The sequence below is a fragment of the Phocoena phocoena genome, chromosome 13 (genome assembly GCF_963924675.1).
Source record: "Phocoena phocoena chromosome 13, mPhoPho1.1, whole genome shotgun sequence".
NCBI classification, from domain to species: domain Eukaryota; kingdom Metazoa; phylum Chordata; class Mammalia; order Artiodactyla; family Phocoenidae; genus Phocoena; species Phocoena phocoena.
The window spans coordinates 27,166,283-27,189,947 of NC_089231.1; the positions used below are offsets into that span (position 1 = coordinate 27,166,283).

General features: G+C 47.9%; 1 protein-coding gene across 2 annotated transcripts in view; it reads left to right on the forward strand.

The window, feature by feature from the left end:
• The first annotated feature begins 1,927 nt into the window (after positions 1 to 1,927).
• LOXHD1 (lipoxygenase homology PLAT domains 1) overlaps positions 1,928 to 23,665 on the forward strand; it is a 198,858-nt gene continuing 177,120 nt past the window's right edge. For both annotated transcript variants that reach the window (XM_065889869.1, XM_065889870.1), the window contains exons 1-4: positions 1,928 to 2,057; positions 8,358 to 8,472; positions 15,076 to 15,156; positions 17,055 to 17,239. In XM_065889869.1, the coding sequence (XP_065745941.1) occupies positions 1,928 to 2,057; positions 8,358 to 8,472; positions 15,076 to 15,156; positions 17,055 to 17,239 (511 nt within the window). The remainder of the gene's footprint in view (positions 2,058 to 8,357; positions 8,473 to 15,075; positions 15,157 to 17,054; positions 17,240 to 23,665) is intronic.

A 23,665-nucleotide genomic window follows, 5' to 3' on the forward strand; every position in this document is an offset into this window, starting at 1 on the left:
ACCTGCCTTTCTGTAATCACCACCTGCGGGTGTAAGATTGCCCTTTCAGCCTTAGTCTAGACAATCATTCACATTTGTAGACCCTTGAAATGTCCTCTTCTCCAGGCCAAACGTGCTCAGAAGGTTATTGGTTCTGGAACACTTTACCAATCTATCTTGTAAAGTGTGTTTGCTTTTCAGCCCATTCTGTTTTCCTTGTAGCTGCTTTAGAGCTCTGCTGCAGTTTGCTCATTCGTGCATCCATTCATTCACTGAACAAAGGGGTACTGAAGGCCACAGTGTGCCAGGCATCTCATAGGTACTGGGAACCTAACAGTGAGCAAGGGGGCACCAGCCCTGCCCTCACAGAGCTCAAGGCTGGGAGAGGCGGGAGATGGGTAACAAGTAAGCAGGGCCTTACAAGACAGTCCTCCCAGGAAACTGGATTTCTCATCTGTTTACTAGTGTCTCTGATGTGTTAGTGTGGGTCGGGACCCACAGAGGAAGGAGGACACCGGCGGTTGGTCCTTGCCTACGGGACCCGAAGGAGGGCTTCTGCGACAATCTGAGATGATAACGAAGCATCACACACAACCCACCACCCCCGCCCCCGCCATACAAAATAAGAAAGAGAGAAATCCTCAGTCATGAACTTTTATTAAGCTTCTACTGTCTTCCAGAGGCTTCCGCTTACTGAGTATTTTCTCCAAGTGCTCAATATGCTTTAAGGAGTCATTCTCCCCCTTTTATAGGTGGGGAGACAGGCTTGCCCAGGCTGCACAGCCAGGAGGCGGTGGGCAGACCAGTTTTGTCTAATGACCTCACGCCACCAGGACAGAGGAATGAGAGGACTGAAAATTTCTAGCTTTCAGGATTTACATAGAAATCTTAAATTCGGGTTGTAAGAAATCTTAATAAAATAAAATAAGCAAGGAAGAGGAGTCCAGTGGCCCTAAGGGAAACTTGCTGATCTGGGGTAGAGAGAGGTCTCTGGTTCTCTCTCTCACTCAGAATCCCCGTGTGGGGCTGCAGGGATGGTAAGGGCTGAGTGGGGTGGGCATCCAGGTGAGCTCTCAGGGTTTCTATTATCTCCTTGCGAGCACAGAGGGCAATATGGGTAAATGGAGAGCTCTTGTTAGAACAGATGCTGGTTAATCTTGCCGGCCTGTCGGGGCACTGTGGGCGTCACCTAGGACTTGGCGGGCTTTCCCAGTGCCCTCAGCTCTGGCTGCAACACCAGGAACTCATGACTCAGAAAACACTCTGTGGGTGGTCTGAGGGCTCATCAGAGCAGCAGGTCTCTCCTGGCTGAATGGCCACTTCCAGAGCCAGCAGACTTGAGGAGGTGGAAGCAGAGAGCTCGAGAAGGATCCAGTAAAAACATTGCCTGCCCCGTAAGATGAGCAGAGGTCATGAATAATAGAGAGAAATGGAGTCCTCTGAGTCCTGGGGGCCCAGCTTGTTTGGGGCCCTGCCCTCCTCAGAAAGGTCTCAGGCCCTGGGGGCATCTTTCACGGCCCTTGGGGCTGTGAGGCTGGGGCATCTCTAAGGGAGATGCCCCACCTGCCCCTGCTGTGAGGCCAGGTAGGAAACAGATGCCAAGGGCTTGATGTCACCTGATTCTCCATGAAAGGGGGAGGGGGGCGGGTGGGGAAGGGAGGGGTAAGGAGGATAGCCTGTCCTCAGTCCCCATGAATAAGTCATGAGACCCAAAGAGAACGGCAGGTGCAGAGGAGGGGGCCGGAGAGAGGGGCCAGAGATAAAGCACCGAGGTTCTGCTCAGGGGCCAGCGAGGAGAGGGGAGCAGGGCAGCTGTGTGGGCATGTGTGGGCTCTGGCCCCCCCAGGCGTGTGCACGGGAGCTCCAGGTGAGAGGGCCGCGGGTCCAAGGAGGTGCAAAGGGGTGGGCACCGTGAGCCAGTGAGTGGCAGGAAGGGACAGCCGGCAAAATGATGCCCCAGAAGAGAAAGAGGAGGAAGGAGGACATCGACTTTCTAGCCCTGTATGAGCAGGAGCTGCTGGACTACGCCTCGGAAGACGACGAAGAGGAGCTGCAGCATGAGTACTACAAGGCCAAAGGTGTGCGGGGTCCCGGCCTGTGGGGCGGGGGCACAGGCGGGGCCCGCGGGGCCCACACCATCCTGTCCCTGGTTTCCAACCCAGCCCCTTTCTTGTGGACTAACCTACATCCCCTTGGGGCCTCCACTGTAGCGAGGGTCACAGAGTCTGATTGGCACAGAATAGACTAGAACCGAAGTGCCCACACTCTCCAGGTCCTACACGTCCCAGAAGCCATGTTCGCGCCTGGTCTCTGAGGTGTGGCCTGCATCAGGCTGTGCAGAGGCCTGTGGGAAGAGACCTGGTCATCAGCAGGTGCCGAGCAGGGGCTGGGGGCCGATGGAGGTGAGGGCCTGGGACTTTGCAAGGTGATGGCCCTGGCCCACATGGGGAGGGCAGCTGGTGCTTTGGACCCCGGGCCCAGTCCTTCCAGTCTCACCTTCCTCTGGGGTGTATGGGAGCTGCTTAGAAATGCTCTACCTTCTTGTCAGGTAAACCAGAAAGGGGTGAACGGGGGACCCAGGAGCCAGTGTTGGCTTTTGCAGAGAGATTTTTGTTGCTTTGCTGTTTTTGTTGGTGGTGTTTTACTTTTACAGTTAAAAAAAATATGATTGACTGTGAATGTCCATAGGCAGCGGACTTTATCACTCATAGGTCTGTTTCACTCCTCAATCCTGCCTGCCTGGCCCCTGAAGGCATTTAAATTCTCAGCGCTTTCTCTAAACTGGCTCACTTCTCCCTGTAAGCACCAGACTCCCCCATTCATTCACCAGATAAGTATCGAGTGCTTGCTCTGTGCCTGCCATGGGCTTGTTTGCCCTCCTTAATTCCTGTCTGCTGGGAGTTCCTTGATTATATCCGATTCTGTTGGGCTTGTGGCCTCAGCCATCCTGACCTCTGTGCGGGAGGTGGGGGTGGGGCTCCTTTATTTGTCCTGACTCCTAACCCAGCTCCCAGCACAGACCCAGGCTCAGAGAAGGTGGTCGCTGCTATGGCACTTTGAGGCTGTGACTCTGCTGAAGCCTCTTTCCCAGCGTGGTGTCCTGGGCACCTTCTGGGGTGGAGGTGGGTATTGTGGGGAGGAAAGAAGGACCTAGAACAAGTGAGGTATTGCTGCCTTTTCTCAGCGCGTGTGCTCCAAGCTCTGTCTGGTGGGGCTAGGGGCATCGAGGCTAGATGTGCGGGCAGCACCCGTAACAAATACTCTCAGCTTTGGGGTGATTTGCCCCAGCCAGCACGACTGCTGGTGAGAGCACTCGAAAACCTCTCATAGCGCCATCCCGTCCACTTCTGTTCATGGGTTCTGCCTGCCTTAGTGTGACTATATGATCCTTCACAGCTTCCCTCTTCTTTTTACCCTTCTCAAAGCCTCTTCACTTCCATTCTCACTTGGAATCCTCAATATCCCCGAGGACAGTCAAGGCAGGTGTGATTAGTCTCAGGTTAAGGACTGAGGCTCCGAGAACTGACGTGATTTCAGCAAGGTCACAAGCAGGAGAGACAAGAACTTCAACGGTTCCCAAGACAAGTCCCCACTTCAGGCCACGATGCTGTTCGGTAGAATCATGTATTTAATGCATCAGGCACCACGCTGAGCACTTTACCCATGTGGATCGGTTTAATCTTCACAACAACCCAACAAGGTGGGTTGGGTTCTTAAAATCTGCTTTTTCAGGTGAAGAAACTGAGGCACAGGGAAGTTAAGTAACATGCCTAAGATCACAAAGCTAGGAAGTAACAGAGTTAGGGGTCTTGCTGCTCCGGCTGGTCCTTACTTTTGTACTGTCCAATCTTGACTCTGCTGAAAAGAGCTGGAGGAGAGCAGGCCAGGGTGGGTGCCATGCTGACATTTCTAAGAGACACAGATGCACTGACTCCGCAGTCAGCTACAGGACTGGGCGATAAATGTGTAAGATTCTGACAGTAGTCGCTGTCTGAACTTTACCTGCACTGTCATTGTTACCCTCTCTGCTCTAGAACGATGTGTCGCCTACTCCCTTTGAGCACTGGGTTCTTGCATTATGTGGAGAATCTTGATGAGTGTTATGGGGAAGAAGAAGGAAGAGGAGGAAGGCCTAGGTTTCCTTCTCTGTTCCTCAGGTCACCTCCAGGCTACACTGGAGTTTACCAACAGCCAGAGGAAGGAGAGCAGCTTCCCTCCATGCCCTGAGGGTAGGCTGAGGCTGGGGCACTGGTCTACCTCCTGACTACTACAGGGCCCGTGAGGGGAAGAGAGTGGCTCCTACCAGAATCTGGGATCCGAAGGGACCTCAGAGGTCATGCTGCACAAGCTTCTAGCCCTGGGCCCCTTTTCTCTCCTGTATCCCAGACAGGGGGCTACCCAGCGTCTGTTGGAATAGTTTCCCAAGGCAGCCTTCCTTCTTGGGGATGTTGTTAATGGAGATGATGGTAGTGATGATGTTGACGATGGCAACAGTGGAGATGATGATGGTGATGTGATGATGGTAACAGTTTACCACTTGTGGAATGTATATCTTTCATCCGGCTGCGAAGGAGTGTCTGTAAGATAAATACCCAGAAGTGGAAATATGCTAGGTCAATGAGTATGAAAGTTGAAAACTTTGTTTTATTTGATTTAATCCTTATGATAATCCTTCAAGGAAGAAATTCTCTCTCTTTCGGTGATAAGGAAAATGAATCTCAGTAAGAAATTTGGTTGAAATCATACAGCCAGTATGGTAGAATTGAGATTTACATACTGGCCAATTTATTTCCATAGTCCACCTTCATTTCATTGATTGTTTCATTCATTCACTTGTGTTTTCATTCATTCATCCATGTAATTATTTATCGAGCATCTCCCATTTGTCATGCTCTGTGCTAGGAAGAACCCTTGTTGCTGTTGACAGTTCTTCTTTGTGCTGACCAGGGGATGTTACTAGTTGGGACCCTCCTCTCTGGACCAAACAGAGTTTTGTGTCTTTCATGAGATATCTGTCTTCTCTAAGATAGTTCTTCAGCTGTCTGAACTTTTTAACTTAAAAATTTTAAATTGAAGAATAATATACATGTTATATATATGTATATACAGCACATTATAGAATATATATCATATGTATGTGCACATATAAATTATATATGTAATATATATAATTAGCACAAAACTCAAAAAGGAACAGCTGATGAATTTTTACACAAGTGCATGCTTGTGTAACCACCATTCAGAACAGGACACAACATTTCTAACCTCCTGAAAGCTCCTTTAAAATTCTTCCCAGAGGTAATGGCCCTCCTGATTCTATCACATACATTAGTTGTTTTTTTTTTTTTTGCGGTACGTGGGCCCCTGACTGTTGTGGCGTCTCCCGTTACGGAGCACAGGCTCCGGACGCGCAGGCCCAGAGGCCATGGCTCACGAGCACAGCTGCTCCGCGGCACGCGGGATCCTCCCGGACCGGGGCACGAACCCGCGTCCCCTGCATCGGCAGGCGGACTCTCAACCACTGAGCCGCCAGGGAAGCCCCACATACATTAGTTTTTTGCTCTTGAGCTTCATATAAATGGAATCACACAATACACACATTTTTGTGTGTCTAGCTTCTCTTTCACTCAACACTATATCCAAGAGATTTATCCATGTTGTGACTCGTTATGTAGTTTGTTCTTTTTTATTATTTGTGTACTACTGCATTTTATAAATATATCACCATTTGCTTAACCATTCTATTGATGGAATTTGGGGTTATTTCCAGTTTTTAGCTATTATGGATAAAGCTGCTACAGATCTTGTACACATTTTTGGATGGACACATACACTCATTTCTCTTGGATTTATAATTGGAAGTAGAATCACTGAGTCATAGGGTGGGCTTATGTTTAGTTACCAGGACTCGTACCAATTTATACTCCCACCAGCAATGTATGAGAGTGCCAATGGCTCCACATTCTTGACAATACTTAGTATTTGTCCATCTTTTTAATTTTAGCCGTTCTGGTGGGTATATGTAGTGTCTCGTGGTAATTTTAATTTGCATTTCCCTTACGAATAATGATGCTGAGCCCTTTTCCCTATGTTTATGGGCCACTTGGATGTCCTCTTTTATGACATGCCTATTTAAGTCTTTTGCCCATTTTTCAACTTTATTGAAATATAATTAACAATAAAATGAATCTACTTTAAATGTGCCATTTGATGGGTATTGACAAATGTATACATCTATGTAACCACTAGTACCATTTATATATAGGGCATTTAAATTATCCCTCAAAAGTTCCGCGTGCCCCTTCCCAGGCAATTCCCCCTAACTTCAACCCTAGGCAGCCATGCTCTGCTTTCTGTTAAAATAGATTACAGTTCACAGAGCTGGCATTACATATCGTGTAGTGCTTTGTGTTTGACTTCTTTTGCTCCACATTGTGTGCCTGAGATTCATCCGTATTGCATATGTCAGTTGTTCGTTCCTTTTTATCACTGAGTAGGATTCCACTGTCTGGATATACCACACTTTTAAAAATTCATTCACTTGTTGATACATTTAGGTTGCTTTTCCAGTTTAGAGCTATTATGAATACAGCTGCTATGAAAGTTTGTGTGCAGATCTTTGTGTGGACATGTTCTCATTTCTCTTGGGTAAATACCTAAAAGGGGAATTTCTGGGTCTTATGGTAAGTGTATGTTTATCTTTAAAACAAATTATTGCCCATTAAAGCAATTGTCTGGTCTTTCTTTTTCTTACTGATTTGTGTGAATTCTTTACATTTTCTGAGTATGAGTCCATTTTTGGCGACAGGCAGACCCCGGAGATATTATGGATTCGGTTCCAGAGCCCAGCAATGAAGCAAATATCACAATAAAGCGAGTCATACCAATTTTTTGGTTTCCCAGTGCATATGGAAGTTATGTTTCACACCATACTGTAGTCTATTAAGTGTACAATAGCATTATGTCTAAAAAATGTACATACCTTAATTTAGAAATACATTATTGCTAAAAAATATGCTAACCATCGTCTGAGCCTTCGGCAAGTCAATCTTTTTGCAATAGTAATATCAAAGATTACTGATCATAGATCATCATAACAAAGATAATAATAATGAAAAAGTTTGAAATATTGCGAGAATTACCAAAACGTGACACAGAGACAGGAGTGAGCAAATGCTGTTGGAAAAATGGCACCGATAGACTTGCTTGACACAGGGTTGCCACAAACCCTCCATTTGTAAGAAACATGATATCTGTAAAGCACAATAAAGGGAATTGTGATAAAACAAGGTATTATGTGGGATGCCTGTGTGTGCCTTCCAAATATCTTCTAGTCTGTGGCTTGCCTTTTCATTCTCCTGATGGTCTTAATTTTAACTAATTTATCATTTTTTAATGGTTAGTGTCCTATTTGAGAAGTAGCTCTGTACACTTGGGGCAGCTATGGAGGTAGTTTCTTTATCCCTCTCCCATACCGCAGACTCCTTTCTCTAAACCAGGCATCTCCAGGCCTATATGTCTTCTCTCATGTGATGTGGTTCTAGAATTTCCACCGTGCTGGTCATTTTCCTATGAACACTCAGTTGGGAAACATCCTTGTATACGTACAAACCACATGGGCAACACTTCAGGTCCTGGAGTTATCTCAGGGAGGGCTCTAGGAGTTGTTTGCCCATCAGGAATCCCTGTGGTGTAGACTGTGAAGAATGAAGGCTTTGGTTATCACAAGAGACAGGGAGTCACACAAATGTACTGCTTCCTTTCTCCCCCTCACGGGGACCTTCATCAGAACCAGGGACATCAAAAGAAAAGACATCAACAGCAAACAGAACAAGCTTCAAGGGGACAAAGAGAGGGGAATTCAGTGCCCCTGCCTACAGGGACTCACTGGTAAAGATGTGTTATCCTGAGATTGCCATGGCAACACCCAGGAGGTCACAGGAGGTGAGGCCTGCAAGGCAGCCTTGTGTAGAGGGCAGAGAGAAAGGTGAGGGCCAGGGGCGGTCTCTGAAGAAGGTCTTGGCTAGGATGGCACACATGTGCTGTGCTGGAAAGATCACAGACAGGCATTGGGAGGCCTTGGGCTGGGCTCTGGTGTTGACATTGTGTATTGTGTGACCTGGGCTTGTCCCCTTGCCTGCAGGTTTCTTACCTGTAGAATGAATGTGCAGCATTAAGTGGGAGATTGTGGTCTCACAGCAGGGCTTGGTGTGGGTCTGACCCTGGCTCAGAGGCTTGCAGGTTGCAGCAGGGGTCCAGAGCGTGCTCTGTGGCTGGGCATCCCCCTGTGGATCTGGCAGGAGCTATGGCTTCTCCGAGCCCACGTAGGATTCTGGGCTTTCTTCTGAGCCTGTGGTCTGTCTTTTTTCCTCCTCCAGTGTACGAGGTGATCACAGCCACGGGGGATGTTCGTGGCGCAGGGACCAATGCCAATGTCTTCATCACCATTTTTGGAGAGAATGGGCTCTCTCCCAAGCTCCATCTTACCAGCAAGTGAGTACCCACTCAGCATTGGTGGGGTCCTGGGCTGTTAGTGGGGGTTGATAAAGTTCTGGAACCCATGAGAGAAGACAGGTGCGTCCACAGGTGTATTAAGTGGTGTGGGCCTTGCTAACAACCGATCACGTGCCAGCCAGGCCCCTCCCAGTGATTTCCTCAGCTCCTCTCTTGACTTTTTTGTGTATAGTAATGCTTACTTTGGATCTCAGAATTCCCAAGAATTCATATTAGCTGTCCTTTGATGAGGGAGCATAAGCCCTCAGGATCAAGAAACCTGGTCTAGGCCCAGCTTTACCATTTAGTTGCCATATAACTTTGGTCAAATCTCTTGGCATCCAAAGCTTTGGCTTCCTCATATGTCATCTGGAAGTGATAATCCTCATTTTACCAAACTCATAGGACTTTTGGGAAGAGGGGACAAGGTCATGCATGTGAGGGAGCCATGAGCTTAAATGCTCTGCACCTACGTCTCACCTGGGACCAGCATCAAACTGAACCTGCCTGCCCGCTAACACACACTCAAGTCAGTGCGTGTGTTTGTGTAGATGTGCTTGTGTGTGCGTGTGTGTGCACACTTGTGCCCTCCATTTCATTGTGTGCCATTGAGAGCAGAGGCTGCTGTCTCTTCCTTTCCATCCCCTCCCCCCCACCACACATGTGCATACACAGTTACTACACATGGCAACATTCTAGAGGAATCATGGAATTCCAGAGATGGCCAGGGACCTCACTGGTGGCCTGGGCAGCTGTTTTTCACCCTGTGCTGAGTGGAACAGGGGATTGGTCAGTTGGTTTTGGGCTCCCAATACCCTAGCATTCCTCCCCCTGGAGCAGCTTGACTTATGTTTATCATATCCACCGAGTTTCTCAGTCAGATACTCTTTGCACCATGGGCTCTGTAGCCAAGAAAAATTTGAAAACAACTAAATCTATTCCAACCTGCTCACGGGGAATCTGGGGCCCAGAGGGGAGTGGTGAGCAGCTCTGAGTCATGGAGCTTTTGATGGTAAAGCTGGTCCTCAAACCCCAGGGTCTTGATGCAGACATTTCCTCAAGCACATGACCCCGTGGCCCTAGAGGGTGTGTGGGAGACTCCCCTGCAGGCCTCCTGGGACTCCAGGGTGTGACCTCTGGGGTTTATAGCTTGGCACCTCCAGGGGCGGCAGGCGAAGCAGTAGAAAGGTGGGTCCACAGGCCAGGAGATCCACAAACTCTGTGCTTAGCAGACGGACCGGGCCCAGTGGAACACATTTACCCTGAGGGCAGCCTCTGGTGTAAATGCGGCAGCGTTGAGGCAGGCGTAACGTCCTATTTTGTCCATTTCCGCAGAACAGGGTACCTGCCCTCTTGTACCGCTTACACTGCCGAGTGACTCGCTTGTGGAAGCCCTTTGCTCCAGTGCTGGGGGCATGGTAAAGAGAATACATGAAATGCCCATCCTCTCTGCCATGTGTCCTCCCCGGAGTGCACCCCTCTAGGGAGAAGCCACTAGACCCTGGGGAGTCGGCCAGCTTCGTTTCTGTAGTCCCCAGCCTGTCTTTTTTTTTTTTTTTTTTAACAAAAAGAGCCATTTCCCCTCTTGTGGTGGTTCCTCACTGGCTTTCCTCCTTTCATGCACCTGGACCCTCAGACTTTCCCCCCTCACCTTTTTCCTCTGTCAAAACACCTTTTCAGGAAGGTCTCCAGAGTCAACTTTTATAACCCCATGTGAAGGTCTGTCACTGTGTCCCCTCGCCCTGGGAGTCTGAGTTCCAGCCTTCCTTCTCAATGGGAAGGAAGGCTGCGTCACGGTAAAGGGTCTCAGGCATGACTGAGCTGGCAGGGCCAGCAGGTCTCCGGGTGCTTCTGAAGCCACACAGAGGCAGCCAGCTTCTCTGACATAGCCTGCATGTGGGAATCAACTTCCCCCCAATTACTCCACGGGTCTGCTGGTAGGGGTCCCTCCTGTATCTGTGTCCTGCTCCAAGCTGGGCATCAGGGGCACAGATTAGGCCAGGATCCCAATCCAGCTGGTCCAGAGGGTTCAGGGGGCCGCAGGAAATGGGTAGTTTCAGGGATACAGGCACATTTGCAGCATCAGCTGTATGCCCTTGGAGAGGCTGGAGAGGTGATGCATAGCGGGATGCATAGGTGGAGCCCGAGGATGATGGGAGGTCTGTTTTGTGCCTGTAGCACCTATCCCAGTTCTTTGCAAATAGAGCTCACTAAACGATTTGGTATCAGCGTGGCTAGAATAGGACTTTACAGGGAAGGATATGTGATCTGGACCTCGACAGGTGAAAAGGACTCACAGAGGAGGGACAGAAAGAGGGTACTTTAGATGAGGGGTAACAGCTTGAAAAAGTATGGAGGCCACAAGGGACATTGCAGACCAATGGGGGCTGGATGGAGACTTACCGGCTGCATGGAGGGGCAGAGAGGAGGGAGGTGGGAAAGGCAGGGGAGGATCAGACTGGAGAAGGCCTTGTGGAGGCTTGACGTACGGTGCAGACAAGAAGGGTTAATCTGACCGCGGTGAGCAGGGTAAATGGGGAAAGAGGAGACCAGAGTCTGGCTGCTCCAAGACCTGAGAAATTGTCTATAAAGAGAATCGCATAGACACAATCCTCACCATCTGAGACCCTTCCAATTCAAGATGGAGATCTCGAGTCTGGGAGGGGAGTACTGCTTCCAAAGAAGTCCAGGTTGCCGTGTAACCAACATGCAGACGGCCACGGAGGTCCCCGAGCTCTGTGAGATTTAGATGCAGTTAGCCCAGCCCAGCCCTCACCCTCAGCAGTCCCTGGGGTCTGGCCCAGAATGACTACTGGTCTCGCAATCTCCTGTCCTCTCACTGTCTGCTTCTGTTCCCTCCTGGCCACACTGTGTCACCCCAAACCCACTCCCACACCCACACCCCTGTGTCAACTGGAACTGAGCTCCCTTTCCTTGTGTTACACCCACAAACACACACACATACATCCACGCAAGCACACATATACACATGCACACATGCACACACAAACTACAAGGCATTTTGGTGTGCATCAGACTTCACTGATAACTCGGGGCGCCAGAGTTCACATGGAAGCAACACAGACAACTTAAAATGGAATGCTAGATAGACGCCCCGCCTGCCCGCACCAAGGTCTTAAAGTTAAGCCACCACCCTTCCTGGAAGTTCTCCCCAACCCCTTTCTCTGCAGCCTCTGGCCATGTCTCTCACCCCACCCTTCTCTCCTGCCTCTCCCTCGTCCTCTTTCTTCTCTCTCCCATCAATTCCACTCTTTCTTGTGGCCTTTCTCCTCTGCCCCAGGCCTTTACCTTCTACTCCCGGGTGGCTTATTAGGACTTTTTATTCTCCAATACAAAATAATTCCTGCTGCAAGAAGAAACTCAGTGCCTGATGTTAAAATGCTGATGGGTCTCACCCTCATGGTCTGGGGTCTAAATTCCTCGGCACACGTTGGACCCTCTCTTAGGCAGCAAAGAGTGGGACACGTTCAGTTCATTCCCCTGCTAGCTGTCCTCTGCCCTGACCTCCACACTAGCGAAGTACCAACAGCTCTGGATCCCAGAGGAAGCCCCCTTCCCCGTTACCCAGGACCACCCCCAACAATGAATCACATGCTTTGGATATGGCAAAAGGATGGGATCTCATGTATCTTCTGGAACACGGTTCTCCCGTTGAGAATTCACCAACTGCAAGTGTGGTAGAATCCTGGCATTTTAGCCTGCTAGCTCTGCCCAGGGGGCAGCTAAAATGCCCTGTGTTGCCTGGAAAGGGTGGGATCCCTGTGGAACGGCAGGCACAGGCAGGGAGCTGTGTCCTGCATTTGAGGATTGACCAGGAGCTGTGGAAAACCTGCCATCTCCCACAAGGAAATGTGAAGAAGTGTCTATTTCTGATGTTTCTTTGGCCAGGGACCTCTGTCGTTTGCTGTTTCCACACCGCCTTCAGTCAGTTTTCTGAAACCCACCAGCATTTGCATTCTGACTTATTGGAAGGGGGGATTTCGGAGTCTGACCCCAAGTGGGTTGGGGTTGGAGCTCATCTGGGATTGTTTTGACCTCTCCCTGAGAGGAGGGAGTCTGTAGAGCCCTGTCTCTGCAGTCCTTTGCTTTCCCTTCTCTGAAGAGAGACCCCTGAAATGCAGAAGGCTTTGCTCTTGTCCGCCAGGATATTGGTTTCCATGTTGTAAACACTGTGGATGATTGCGTCACATTCTGTGACGCCCTGGATGCTCCAGTGTGGTCCTGAGACAGCGTGGAGCACACCTTCTGCCCATCCTGGCAAACCTTTCCTCCTCGTTTCCCTTCTTCCACCTCGCTTTTTAAAATGTCTTTTTTGAGTGACTGTAAAGCAGCATGGCCTATTATTTAACAAACACGCTGGAAAGCGCCAACCCACATTCCACCTGGTCGCGTGCGCAGGGCCTTTTTGAAGGTGCAGAGCTCCCCTTGCTGGATGCAGCTGCTGGAGCTGGAACTCTTATGAAAAGCACCCTAAAAAGCCAGCTGCTTTCCGTCCAAATCACACCTTGTGTTTTCTTTTCCAAATCACCCTCCGCTTCCCCTACTCATTGGCGTTGGTTGTTTCCCAAATTCCATGCACCCTCAGCAGATGAAGCCCAGCGAGCCTCAAATTCATTCCGAAGAATTCACCACAAGCAGCTGTGGGCTGGATGGAGCGGGGGGTTCTGAAACAGGGGACTGTACTTTTTTCATAATTACGAAATCAAGATGTGCTCCCTTCAGAAAACTGAAAAAAATGAACACAAGAATAAATAACCAGCACTTCATAATAGTCTTATTATGTAGACATGATGTTTTTGTATAAATCCTCCCCCTCTTTATTGTTTTTAAGTGAACTTGGTGTCCTTTTTGTATTGGTTGTTGTTTATACGTTCTATTTTTAACCTGCTTTTTCTTTTAAGCCTATTTCATAAACCTGTTTCTGTTGTATTAAATACTCTTTCACAATAGGATTTTTAATGGCTGCATAATATTCCATCATAGAGCTTCCCAGGGTGATTGCTTTGTAGGGTATTTATATGATATAGAGACTCCTGTCTATTCTGAAAATCGATTTCCTTGTCTTGTATACTGAAACAGAAAATGCCTCGTATTCATTTCCTTGTTTCCCATTCACACAGTCCTGACGCACATAATCGATGTTCATGTGTTTTGCAAGTCATTTAACAACTGCTTTGACTCTGCAACAGAATACAGGCCGTGTTGTCACTCACCCTTGGAAGTGAGATTCTGACAGGTCCATGTCGCCAGCCTGGGGGGGGGCCTTTTCACTCCAGCAAAACCCGGAAGTTCCCGCCACTCTCTCCTCCTGCTCTGTTCCCCGGGCTACACCACTGGGGGCTCTTCTCCCTGAAAAGGCGGCCTCGGTGCACATTTTTACCTGATTTTGTGAGCTCTGCACTGCTTTAGGAGGGCCCTGGGCCCCATGTCTCATGCTGTGCCCACCATAAGGAAATATCTCCCCAGACCAGACTGTTTGCCAGAGTGGGTCTGTTTGCAGAATCACAGCTTCTGGGTCTCTAGAACCTTAAAAGCCTTCTGTTACTGAGAGAGTCTGAGCCTTTGCTGCCTTGGGGAGAAGGCCTTTCACCTCCCTCTTTATTTTGAAACACGTGATGGCCAATGAACAGACATATCTTCTGCGTTTTTCTTTTCCCATGGGCTGTGTGCTGCTGCTGAAAGCCCTGGCCGGGAGCACTGAGGGAGGTCCACAGCTCTCAGCCCTGTGAGGCCTTCACTGTGGTAGCAGGAAGAGCTGCAAGCAGGCCTGGGCTCAAGCGGCAGGCGTCCTGGCCTACACAGAGGACAGAGCAGATGTCCACGTGAGGTTCAGGCTTCCACTCCCAGAGGACTCGGTGCTCCAGCCTTCCTGTGTCTAAGCTGATGGATGCTAGGATGCTCCCGAGTCTCGACTTGCTTGGGCATCTCATTGAGAAACATCACAGGTGCACTTGCTTCTGTTTGCACCCTCTGCGGGATGCCAGATACGCGTTCCCTCACTGCCCCCACTTCCCTGGTCGCTGGTTTGGGTTGAATGTTTCCTTCCTTGGAATGGCAGGACCATGGCCCACCACCCAAGGTTTGCATCCACTTGGGGCTGCCATTGCAACTCTTCCCAGCAAGAGCAAGGCAGGTGAGGAGGAGAGGCCAGGAGGCCTGCAGACCCAAGAGCACCATGGCATTTATCACACCTTCCTTCCTCCTCCACTCTCCCAACCCAGAGCAACCACAGAGCATTGGATCATGACTTTGGGAGCCAGGTTCTGGTCCCAGCTCTGCTACCAACTAGCAATTTGTTTGTTTGTAAAATGGGGCTAATGTTGCCCACCATGCTTGCCTTGATGATACATAGCAAGGATCCCATAAGAACCTGGGCGTGAAAGCAAGGAATGAATACTAACCATCCTTGCCCTCCACCTCTCCAAACCATGTCAGAAAGGAATCTCAGAATGGGATTGGCTGGCAGTAGCACTTCCTGGAGTGGGATGGTGGAGGAAGTAGGGGGATGCCAGCCTTTGGCTCTCCTCCAGGGCCTGTGAACCAAGTGCTGGTCTGTGCTAACTGTGCACACCTTCATTGCAGGAGCGAATCTGCCTTTGAGAAAGCCAACGTCGATGTGTTCCGGGTGAGAACCAATAACGTGGGCCTCATCTACAAAATCAGGTGAGAACCTGGCCCCTGACCAGGTTGGGTGAGAGGAAGGCAAGTAGAATAGGAACTGATTTCACTACTGACACTTTTGGGTGTTGATTGCTCTCCTGACATCATCTGACGGGTGACCAAAGGCCCAAATCTTTCCCTCCCACTCTGAGTCATTGTGCCCTAAATTTGCCCATTAGAGTTTCACTTCTTTGGGTTAAGACAACTTGAGACAATTTTTCACACACTTGGGAAATATGCTCTGAGAAACCCTAGCAAAGTGGTTAGTAGACTCAGTCCAGATTGCCTTCGTTCAAATTTCTGCCCTGCCATTTACCAGTTGTGGGACTTTGGGAAGGTTTCCTCTCCAGGCCTCAGTTTCCTTGTCTGTAATAATGGTGCCCAGCTCCTAGGGCACCATTAGAGTTAGTAAGAATTCAATGAGTCAGTGTTTAGAATATTAACTGGCATACAGTAAGCGCCCAGTGAGTGTTAGAGATGCCAGGTCACGTTGCAGGATGCCTTTTGACAGAGATCTCCCCTAATCTTGCTCTGTCTGGTGGAGTTTTTGTGAATGTGTGGGGAGGGATAACTCTACCAGCCTGGTTGCTGAGGAACAGCCTTCAATTGCCCCTGTTTGCCCCCCTCCACCTACTACCACCCCGAATCAAGTCATGCCCATTTGCCAGCATGTCAAGATCACTTATGGTCTGACTGTACCCAGACTAGAGGGCCTGGACAGAAGGGAAATGCTGCCTCCATTCAGTCCTTGTTTTTTTTTTCCTCCCACTAGAAAATATAGGGCCATGGACTCTCTTTACTGGGAAAATAAGGGACTTATGAGGGCCCTGGCACCGGTTGTGTGGGGAAAGGGGGTTATGAACACGGAAGGGGCTCTTATGGGGGAGGGTCTGGAAGAAGGTGTCAGTGTGTGGGAAAGGCAGCCACTAAGCTGAGGTCCACTATGTGCCAGGCTCCATGCCGGGCAGAGGCATGCATCCTTGGGTATATCATGTGTGTCATCCATGTGTGTATTGTCTTGGACTGTGGCTGTCCCGTTAAGACCTGCAAGCTGTAAGGCCTCACTGTGATGGGATGCTTGGTGCAAAGTGAGGTCGTCCAAGGGTCAAGTTCTGGGGAAGAAGCTGGGCCTCAAAGAGAAAACTTGCCAAGGATGAAGAGGACTGTAGGAAGTGGCAGAAGATAATCGGGGCCAGGTTTTGAAAAGTCTGGATCTCTGCTGCCCAGCGCGGCAGCCCCTGGCCCCACGGGGCGACTGGTCACTCTAATGTGGCTAGCCCGAACCAGATGCACTGTGTGTGCAAAAACACACCAGATCTTTGCAAAACTAGTATGAAGTAAAGGATGTAAGGTAGCTCATTAATAGATGTTTACACGGTTACCCACTGAAATGATAAGTGGATTAAACAAAATATATTATTAAAATTAGTTTCACCAGTGTCTTTCTTTTTCAATGTGGCTACTAGAAAATCTAAAATTACCTATCTGGCTCACATATGAAGCTCATGTGATATTTCTATGGGGCAACACCAGTTCTATGTGGCCATGGGGGATCCTCTGGGTGGTGGGACTGAGTATCTGGGGTGCGGGGGTGTGTCTGGGAGTCAGGGAGAGAGGGGAAGCTCAAGATGGTCCCGCTGCAAGCCTTAGCAATCCTGGATTTTCCATGGAAGGCAATATCTCCTTGTGGGCAATGTAACGATGCAACATTCATTCATAAGCTCATCCACCTTGCAAGGAGTCCCCACTTTGTAGATAAGGACACTGAGGTTGGAGAGGTAAAGTAACAACAACATCAAAATGATTAAACCTCTCTTGGGAACAAACATTGGGGTATTGGTATGGAAGGGGCGTCGTTTCTGTTCTGCCAGTGACGGTGCGGGTGTCTGTTTCTGCACCAGGATCGAGCATGACAACACAGGCTCGAACGCCAGCTGGTACCTGGACCGTGTGATTGTGACCGACATGAAGCGGCCTCACCTCCGTTACTACTTCAACTGCAACAACTGGCTGAGCAAGGTGGAGGGTGACCGCCAGTTGTGTCGCGACCTGTTGGCCAGCTTCAACCCCATGGACGTGCCCAGAGGTCAGTGCCCAGGCTGGCTTGCCCACCATCCCTCCCTGCCTGCACTGGGCTCACCCAGGCCTCTGTCTTGTTCTGGGCAGCCCCATCACCCCTTGCCACCTCTTCCTGTTGGCTAGGGCCCAGGGGAAGCCCCAGCTTTTCCTTGGGTCCCTCCCAAGAGCAAGTTCTGGGGGCTCATGGAAGTGGGAGATGCAGGAGGTCCTGGAGCCGTGATGGAGGAATGGGCACAGCCCTGAGTGTACCCTATGTTTTCAACAGCTCTTGTTGATGAGTATGTATCTACGGAGCGTTCCCTCTGAGTTCAAAGGCAGTTTTCCCTGTCTTCCTGTTCCCTAGCTTTTTTTCTGATGACCAAGAAAGGTGAGTTCCAGCCAGGGGGGCATGGTGGATGTGAATCGCAATCTGCAGCTTCCAGAGTTCCATCGTGCTGCCCCCAACTCCTCCTGATTTTATGAGGAGTAAAACAACTTATTTCAAGTACATTTGGCCCAAATCCTTAAATTCAGTCATTTTTAGCTCTACAGGAAAAATGGGAGGCAGGGGATCAAAGCATATAAAAATACACGTTGTATCTCATGTCCTATTTTATCACTCCTTTGTTACCTAAAGTCCTGACCTCACCTCACCCCATTATTGAACATATTTGTCTTTTCAAATAAGGGGACATCGCATGTGGGTACCATCATCATAATAGCCTGATTGCACAGAGTCATGGGCCATCGGAGGGGAAAGGAACTTGGCGGCCAGGAGAAGAGAAGTGACTTTCCCACGGTCACCCAGTAGAACACATTTCACCTCCCAGCACGTACCCAGCGGTCTCCAAGTGCCACTGGCTCTTGCACCCCCGCTGAGCACATAAACATATCCTCTCTTCCAATGGACTTCAGCTCTCAATTTCTCTGTCTACCTCTTATCTCCCACCTCCCAGCTGACCTTGAACACTTGCCCCATTCCTCTGTTGTCCCCATCACAATAACCGGCAACTTCACTGATTCTTTTTTTAAAGATATGTTATCTATCTTTTACTACAAAAGCCAAATTTGATCATTGCAGAAAATTTAGAAAATATGGAAACACAATTATATAAGAAGAATACCTGTAATCCCATCACCTGGAAAAACATCACTGGTGAAATTTTTGCGCACTTATTTCTAGTCTTTTCTATGAATATATAGTTTGAAAGGATGGGCTGTTACAACATCTCCTGTTTTAGAGCATGTATATCTCTAAGCCATTAAATGTCACTCAACACCCCTACTTGTAATGGCTCTGTAGCATTCTGGTGTAGGGAGATACCATCATTTATTCATTGAATCCTTTATAGTTGGACATTTATACTGTGTTCCCCCTCTAAATTTTTTGTTATTATAAATAATACTATTATGAACAATACACCTAAATCTTTGCACAGATAAATGATTCTTTCCTTAAGATAAATTCCTAAGTGGAATTTCTAGGTCAGATAGAATACACAGGGTTAAGGCTTTTAATGGGTATTCCCAAAGTGTGCTAGAAAGGACCCATCAGTGCACAGTCCCACCAACTGTGCAAGAGGACCCACTCCACTCGGCCTTGCCAACAGCTGGTAGTATTGTTTAATTTCCCAACTGGATGGGAACGGGGCTTTTATTATGTTTTTAAATTAATTTTTTATTGGAGTATAGTTTATTTACAATGTTGTGTTACTTTCAGGTATACAGCAAAGTGAATCAGTTATATGTATACATATATCCACTCTTTTTTAGATTCTTTTCCCATATAGGCCATTACAGAGTATTGAGTAGAGTTCCCTGTGCTATACAGCAGGTCTTTATTAGTTATCTATTTTATATATAGTAGTGTGTATATGTCAATCCTAATCTCCCAATTTATCCTCCCCCCACTTACCCTCTGGTAACTGTAAGTTTGTTTTCTACATCTGTAACTCTATTTCTGTTTTGTAGACAAGTTTATTTGTACCCTTTTTTAAGATTCCACATATAAGCAATGTCATATGATATTTGTCTTTCTCTTTCTGACTTACTTCAGTCAGTAGGTCCATCTTCACTCTCTAGGTCCATCCATGTTGCTGCAAATGGCATTATTTTGTTCTTTTTATGGCTGAGTAATATTCCATTCCATTCCAATATTCCATTGCATATATGTACCACATATTCCACATTGTATATATGTACCACATCTTCTTTATCCATTCCTCTGTTGATGTACATTTAGGCTGCTTCCATGTCCTGGCTATTGTAAATACTGCTGCAGTGAACATTGAGGTGCATGTATCTTTTCGAATTATGGTTTTCTCCAGTTATATTCCCAGGAGTGGGATTGCTGGATCATATGGTAACTGTATTTTTAGTTTTTTAAGGAATCTCCATAATGTTCTCCATAGTGGCTGTACCAGTTTACATTCTCACCTATAGTGTAGGAGGGTTCGCTTTTCTCCGCACCCTCTCCAGCATTTATTGTTTGTAGGTTTTTTGGTGATGGCCATTTTGGAAAAGGAGCTTTTAAATGTTCTCCCTTTGATTACTGGTGAGGTTGAACATTTTCATATGTTTATTGGCCATTTGTGGTGTGTGTGTGTGTGTGTGTGTGTGTGTGTGTGTGTGTGTGTGTGTGAATTGTCTGCCCATGCCCCCTGTGCCTGTCTTTTCTATTGGGGTGAATTTCACCAATTCTCCTATAGACCTTAAGCACTTTAATCCTTGATCCAGTCTCTTTATCAGGATCAATCCTTAGCAAATTGTCAAGCTTGCCATCTTTCTCTTTTGTTCTCTTAGTTTCCCCTTTCTTGACCTTTTCCCTCCTTTTAGCTCCTTATCCAACCTTCTGCTTTGGTCACATGAAAATCCATTGCTCCACTGTTAGGAGAAGAGCTTCTGAAAATCACCATTGAGAAAGAATGAATTAACTCAGCGGTTCCCCAACTTTCCACAAGAACTGTCCAGGGTAGTGTTTTCTTAAAGTCTCTGAATCAGGCTGCCTAACTGGGCTCCCTGGTCCTTTATGGGCTGGGGGGCATTGGGTTTTTAGTATTTCCAGGCTAGATTCTGGGAGAGGGAATGAAAAAAATGATCTTCATATATTCAGGGACTGTATCGGTAAACAAAAGGTTAAGTTTCTTTTCTTTTCACCTGGAATTATACTAACTTGGTGTTTGGAGGTCTTTGATCATCAAAATGGGGAAGATAATTATTTCTTTATTCGTAGTTTGACAGGTAAAAATGTTTCCAAATGTGGGATGTGGGCCACAATAGAAGGAGAAGAGAGGAAAGGGGGCATTTTCTGAGTGTATTCCATGCCCTCCTCCCCTTGTTCCCCTCTCCCCATCCCCAAGGGCCATCTCCCAAAGTTCTGGCTAATAATCAGCTGGAAACTTCTTTCATCCCAGCTCCTCAGGGAAGGTAGGTGTTCCAGGCTGACTGACCGACCCTTTGACCAAGGTGATCAGCAGATAATAGTGGAGTGGAGGGGACTGGGCCTTGATTAGTTTTCTAGATGGTTCCTCTACAGAGGATCTCGCTTATCATGCTTAAAGACACAAGTGCCTGAGGGGAGCTTGCCCTCCCTGGTGCAGAAGCTAAGCCGAGGTGCACTGGAACTGCTGTCCCGGACAAGAATATCACCCTCGCCACGTGGCACAGGGCCTGGCATTTCCTCTTTAGGCTTCTGTTTAAGTATACTTTGGGAGAGGGACCCAACATGTTCCTACCACCTCGAGGCGAGTGGCTGAGTCAGGGCTGTCCTCTTCCTCATGGAGCCACTGGCATGAGTATGAACAGAGACAGCGGGTTCAAGAAGAAGGAGGTAGAAGTCGACCAGCTCACAGTCATGTGGATGGAGGATCCAAGAACCTAGTTCTATTTCTTAGTTGTCAATCAGTTGGTAAAATCTGGCACCTTAAGGGAACCAGACAATAGGACCAACCAAAAAGGCTTTGTCTTTTGGTCTTCTTTGCATCTGATCACCAGGCCTGGGAGGATGTTGCTGGGGCCTGGGGGCCCAGGCTGTTATATCTCCCCAATCCATCTGGGGTTCCCAAATCCCAGCCACTCACATTCCTCCTTCAAGACTTTTGCTTTATTCAAATATCACTTTCTTTATTATTACTCTTCTTTAACTCACTTTTTACAACTTATATTAACTTGTAAGTATATTTTAAAAAGAAAGTTGAGGGCTTCCCTAGTGGCGCAGTGGTTGAGAGTCCGCCTGCCGATGCAGGGGACACAGGTTCGTGCCCCGGTCCGGGAAGATCCCACATGCCGCGGAGCGGCTGGGCCCATGAGCCATGGCCGCTGAGCCTGCGCGTCCAGAGCCTGTGCTCGGCAACGGGAGAGGCCACAACAGTGAGAGGCCTGCGAACCGCCAAAAAAAAAAAAAAAAAAAAAAAAGTCGATATAGCTATCATTAAAAACTTTATTGTTATCCTTTGCTACAAACATCAAGGATAATTAGCACATATTAAAATAAATATGCAACATTAGATAAGCCTCATGTATCACCCCTAGCATACCACATACCACCAGTGGTGTGCAAACTGCATCCTTGGAAACACTACCAGCCCTGCTCTGAGGGAAAGGGAAAGCAGAGGCCAGGAGGGAGGGGAGGAGGGCTGCGAAGGTATCTGGGCTCTCCTCTTCATGAGTCTTTGCTTCACTTTGTCCTTGCCACACTTCTGGGGGTGGGGGTGAGGGAAGGCAGGCAGGTGTTAATTACACAAATGAGTAAACTGAGGCCCGGGAGGTGGTGACTCATCCAAGATCAGACAGCCAATCACTGACAGAGCTGGGACTAGAAGGCAGGGCTACTAGTTGTTGGTGGAATGTGCCTTCTGTCTGCCCCTTGGACAGGGCAAGACCAAGGGCACCTGAGAGACCAGAGCCTGAGGGATCAGAGCGAGGGGCTCATGGAGGTCAGCTGGCCCAGCCTCCTGCTGTCACAGGAATCCTTCCACAGCATCCCAGCCAGTTGCTTCTCCAGCTTTGGTTTAAATCTAGCCTTTCTTGAGTGGGGAATGCTGCCCAGCCTCCCAGTGCAACCCATCCCACTGATGAGCGGCACTTGTTGTCAGAAGGGTCAGCCTGAAATTAAACCCCCATGAGTCTCCCTGAGATGTTTCCTAATCTGATTCAGACCTCCCCTCTCCCGGCGCAGGAGGTTTTCACGTTAGCCCTTTGGCTGTAGGAAGACAGGGCTCTCTCCTCTCAGGATTGCACCCCCAGGTTCCTCAGCCTCTCCTCTTGTGGTTCATCCCCAGCCTGGCTCCTGAGCAGCTCTGGTTTATCATTGCCCCTCAAGAACGTGCCTCCCAAGCTAGAACCCTGTGTTTCAGATGGGGCCTCATCAGAACAGCGTGCAGAGGGCCTCCCTGACTCCATTGCCTGCTTTTTAAAAATTATTGTGGAAAAATATACATAATATTTATTGCCTGCTTCTTTTAAAATATGATTGTGGAAAAACATACATAATATTTACCATCTTAACTATTTTCAAATGCACCATTCAATGGCACTAAGTACATTCACATTGTTGTGAAACCATCACTACAATCCATCTCCAGAATTCTTTCATCTTCCCCAGCTGAAATTTGTACCTATTAAAGAATAACTCCATATTCCCCTCTCCCTCCCCCAACCCCTGGTAACCTCTATTCTTCTTCCTGTCTCTCTGAAAATGACTACTTAGGAACCTCATATAAGTGGAATCATAGAATTATTTGTCCTTTTGTGACTGCTTATTTCACTTAGCATAGTATCTTCAAGGTTCATCCACATTGTAGCATGTGTCAGAATTTCCTTTCTTTGTAAGGCCGAGTAATATTCCTTTCCATTGTATGTATAGACCGCATTTTATTTATCCATTTGTCTGTCAATGGACCTTTGGGTTGTTTCCACCTTTTGACTATTGTGAATAATGTTGCTGTAAACATAGATGTACGAATATCTGTTCGAGTTCCTGCCTTCAGTTCTTTTGGATATATACCCAGAAGTGGAATTACTGGATCATATGGTAATTCTATGTTTAACTTTTTGAGGAACTGCCACGCTCCTTTCCGCAGCAGCTGCACCATTTTGCATTCCTACCAGCAATTCCAATTTTTCCACGCACTCATCAGTACTTGTTATTTTCTGGGGTTTTTATTTGTTTATATTTGATAATAACCATCTTAATGGTTGTGAGGTGGTATCTCAACTGTGGTTTCGATTTGCATTTCCTGGGGATAAGTGACGTTGTGCATCTCTTTATGTGCTTATTCGTCATTTGTATATCTTTTTGGAGAAATGTCCATTCAAGTCCTTTGCCCATTTTTTAATCAGGTTGCTTGTTTTCTTGTGGAGTTGTAAGAGTCTATCCAGAATATATTTCTGGATATAAACCCTTTATCAGACACGATTTACAAATATTTTCTCCCATTCCATGGGCTGCCTTTTG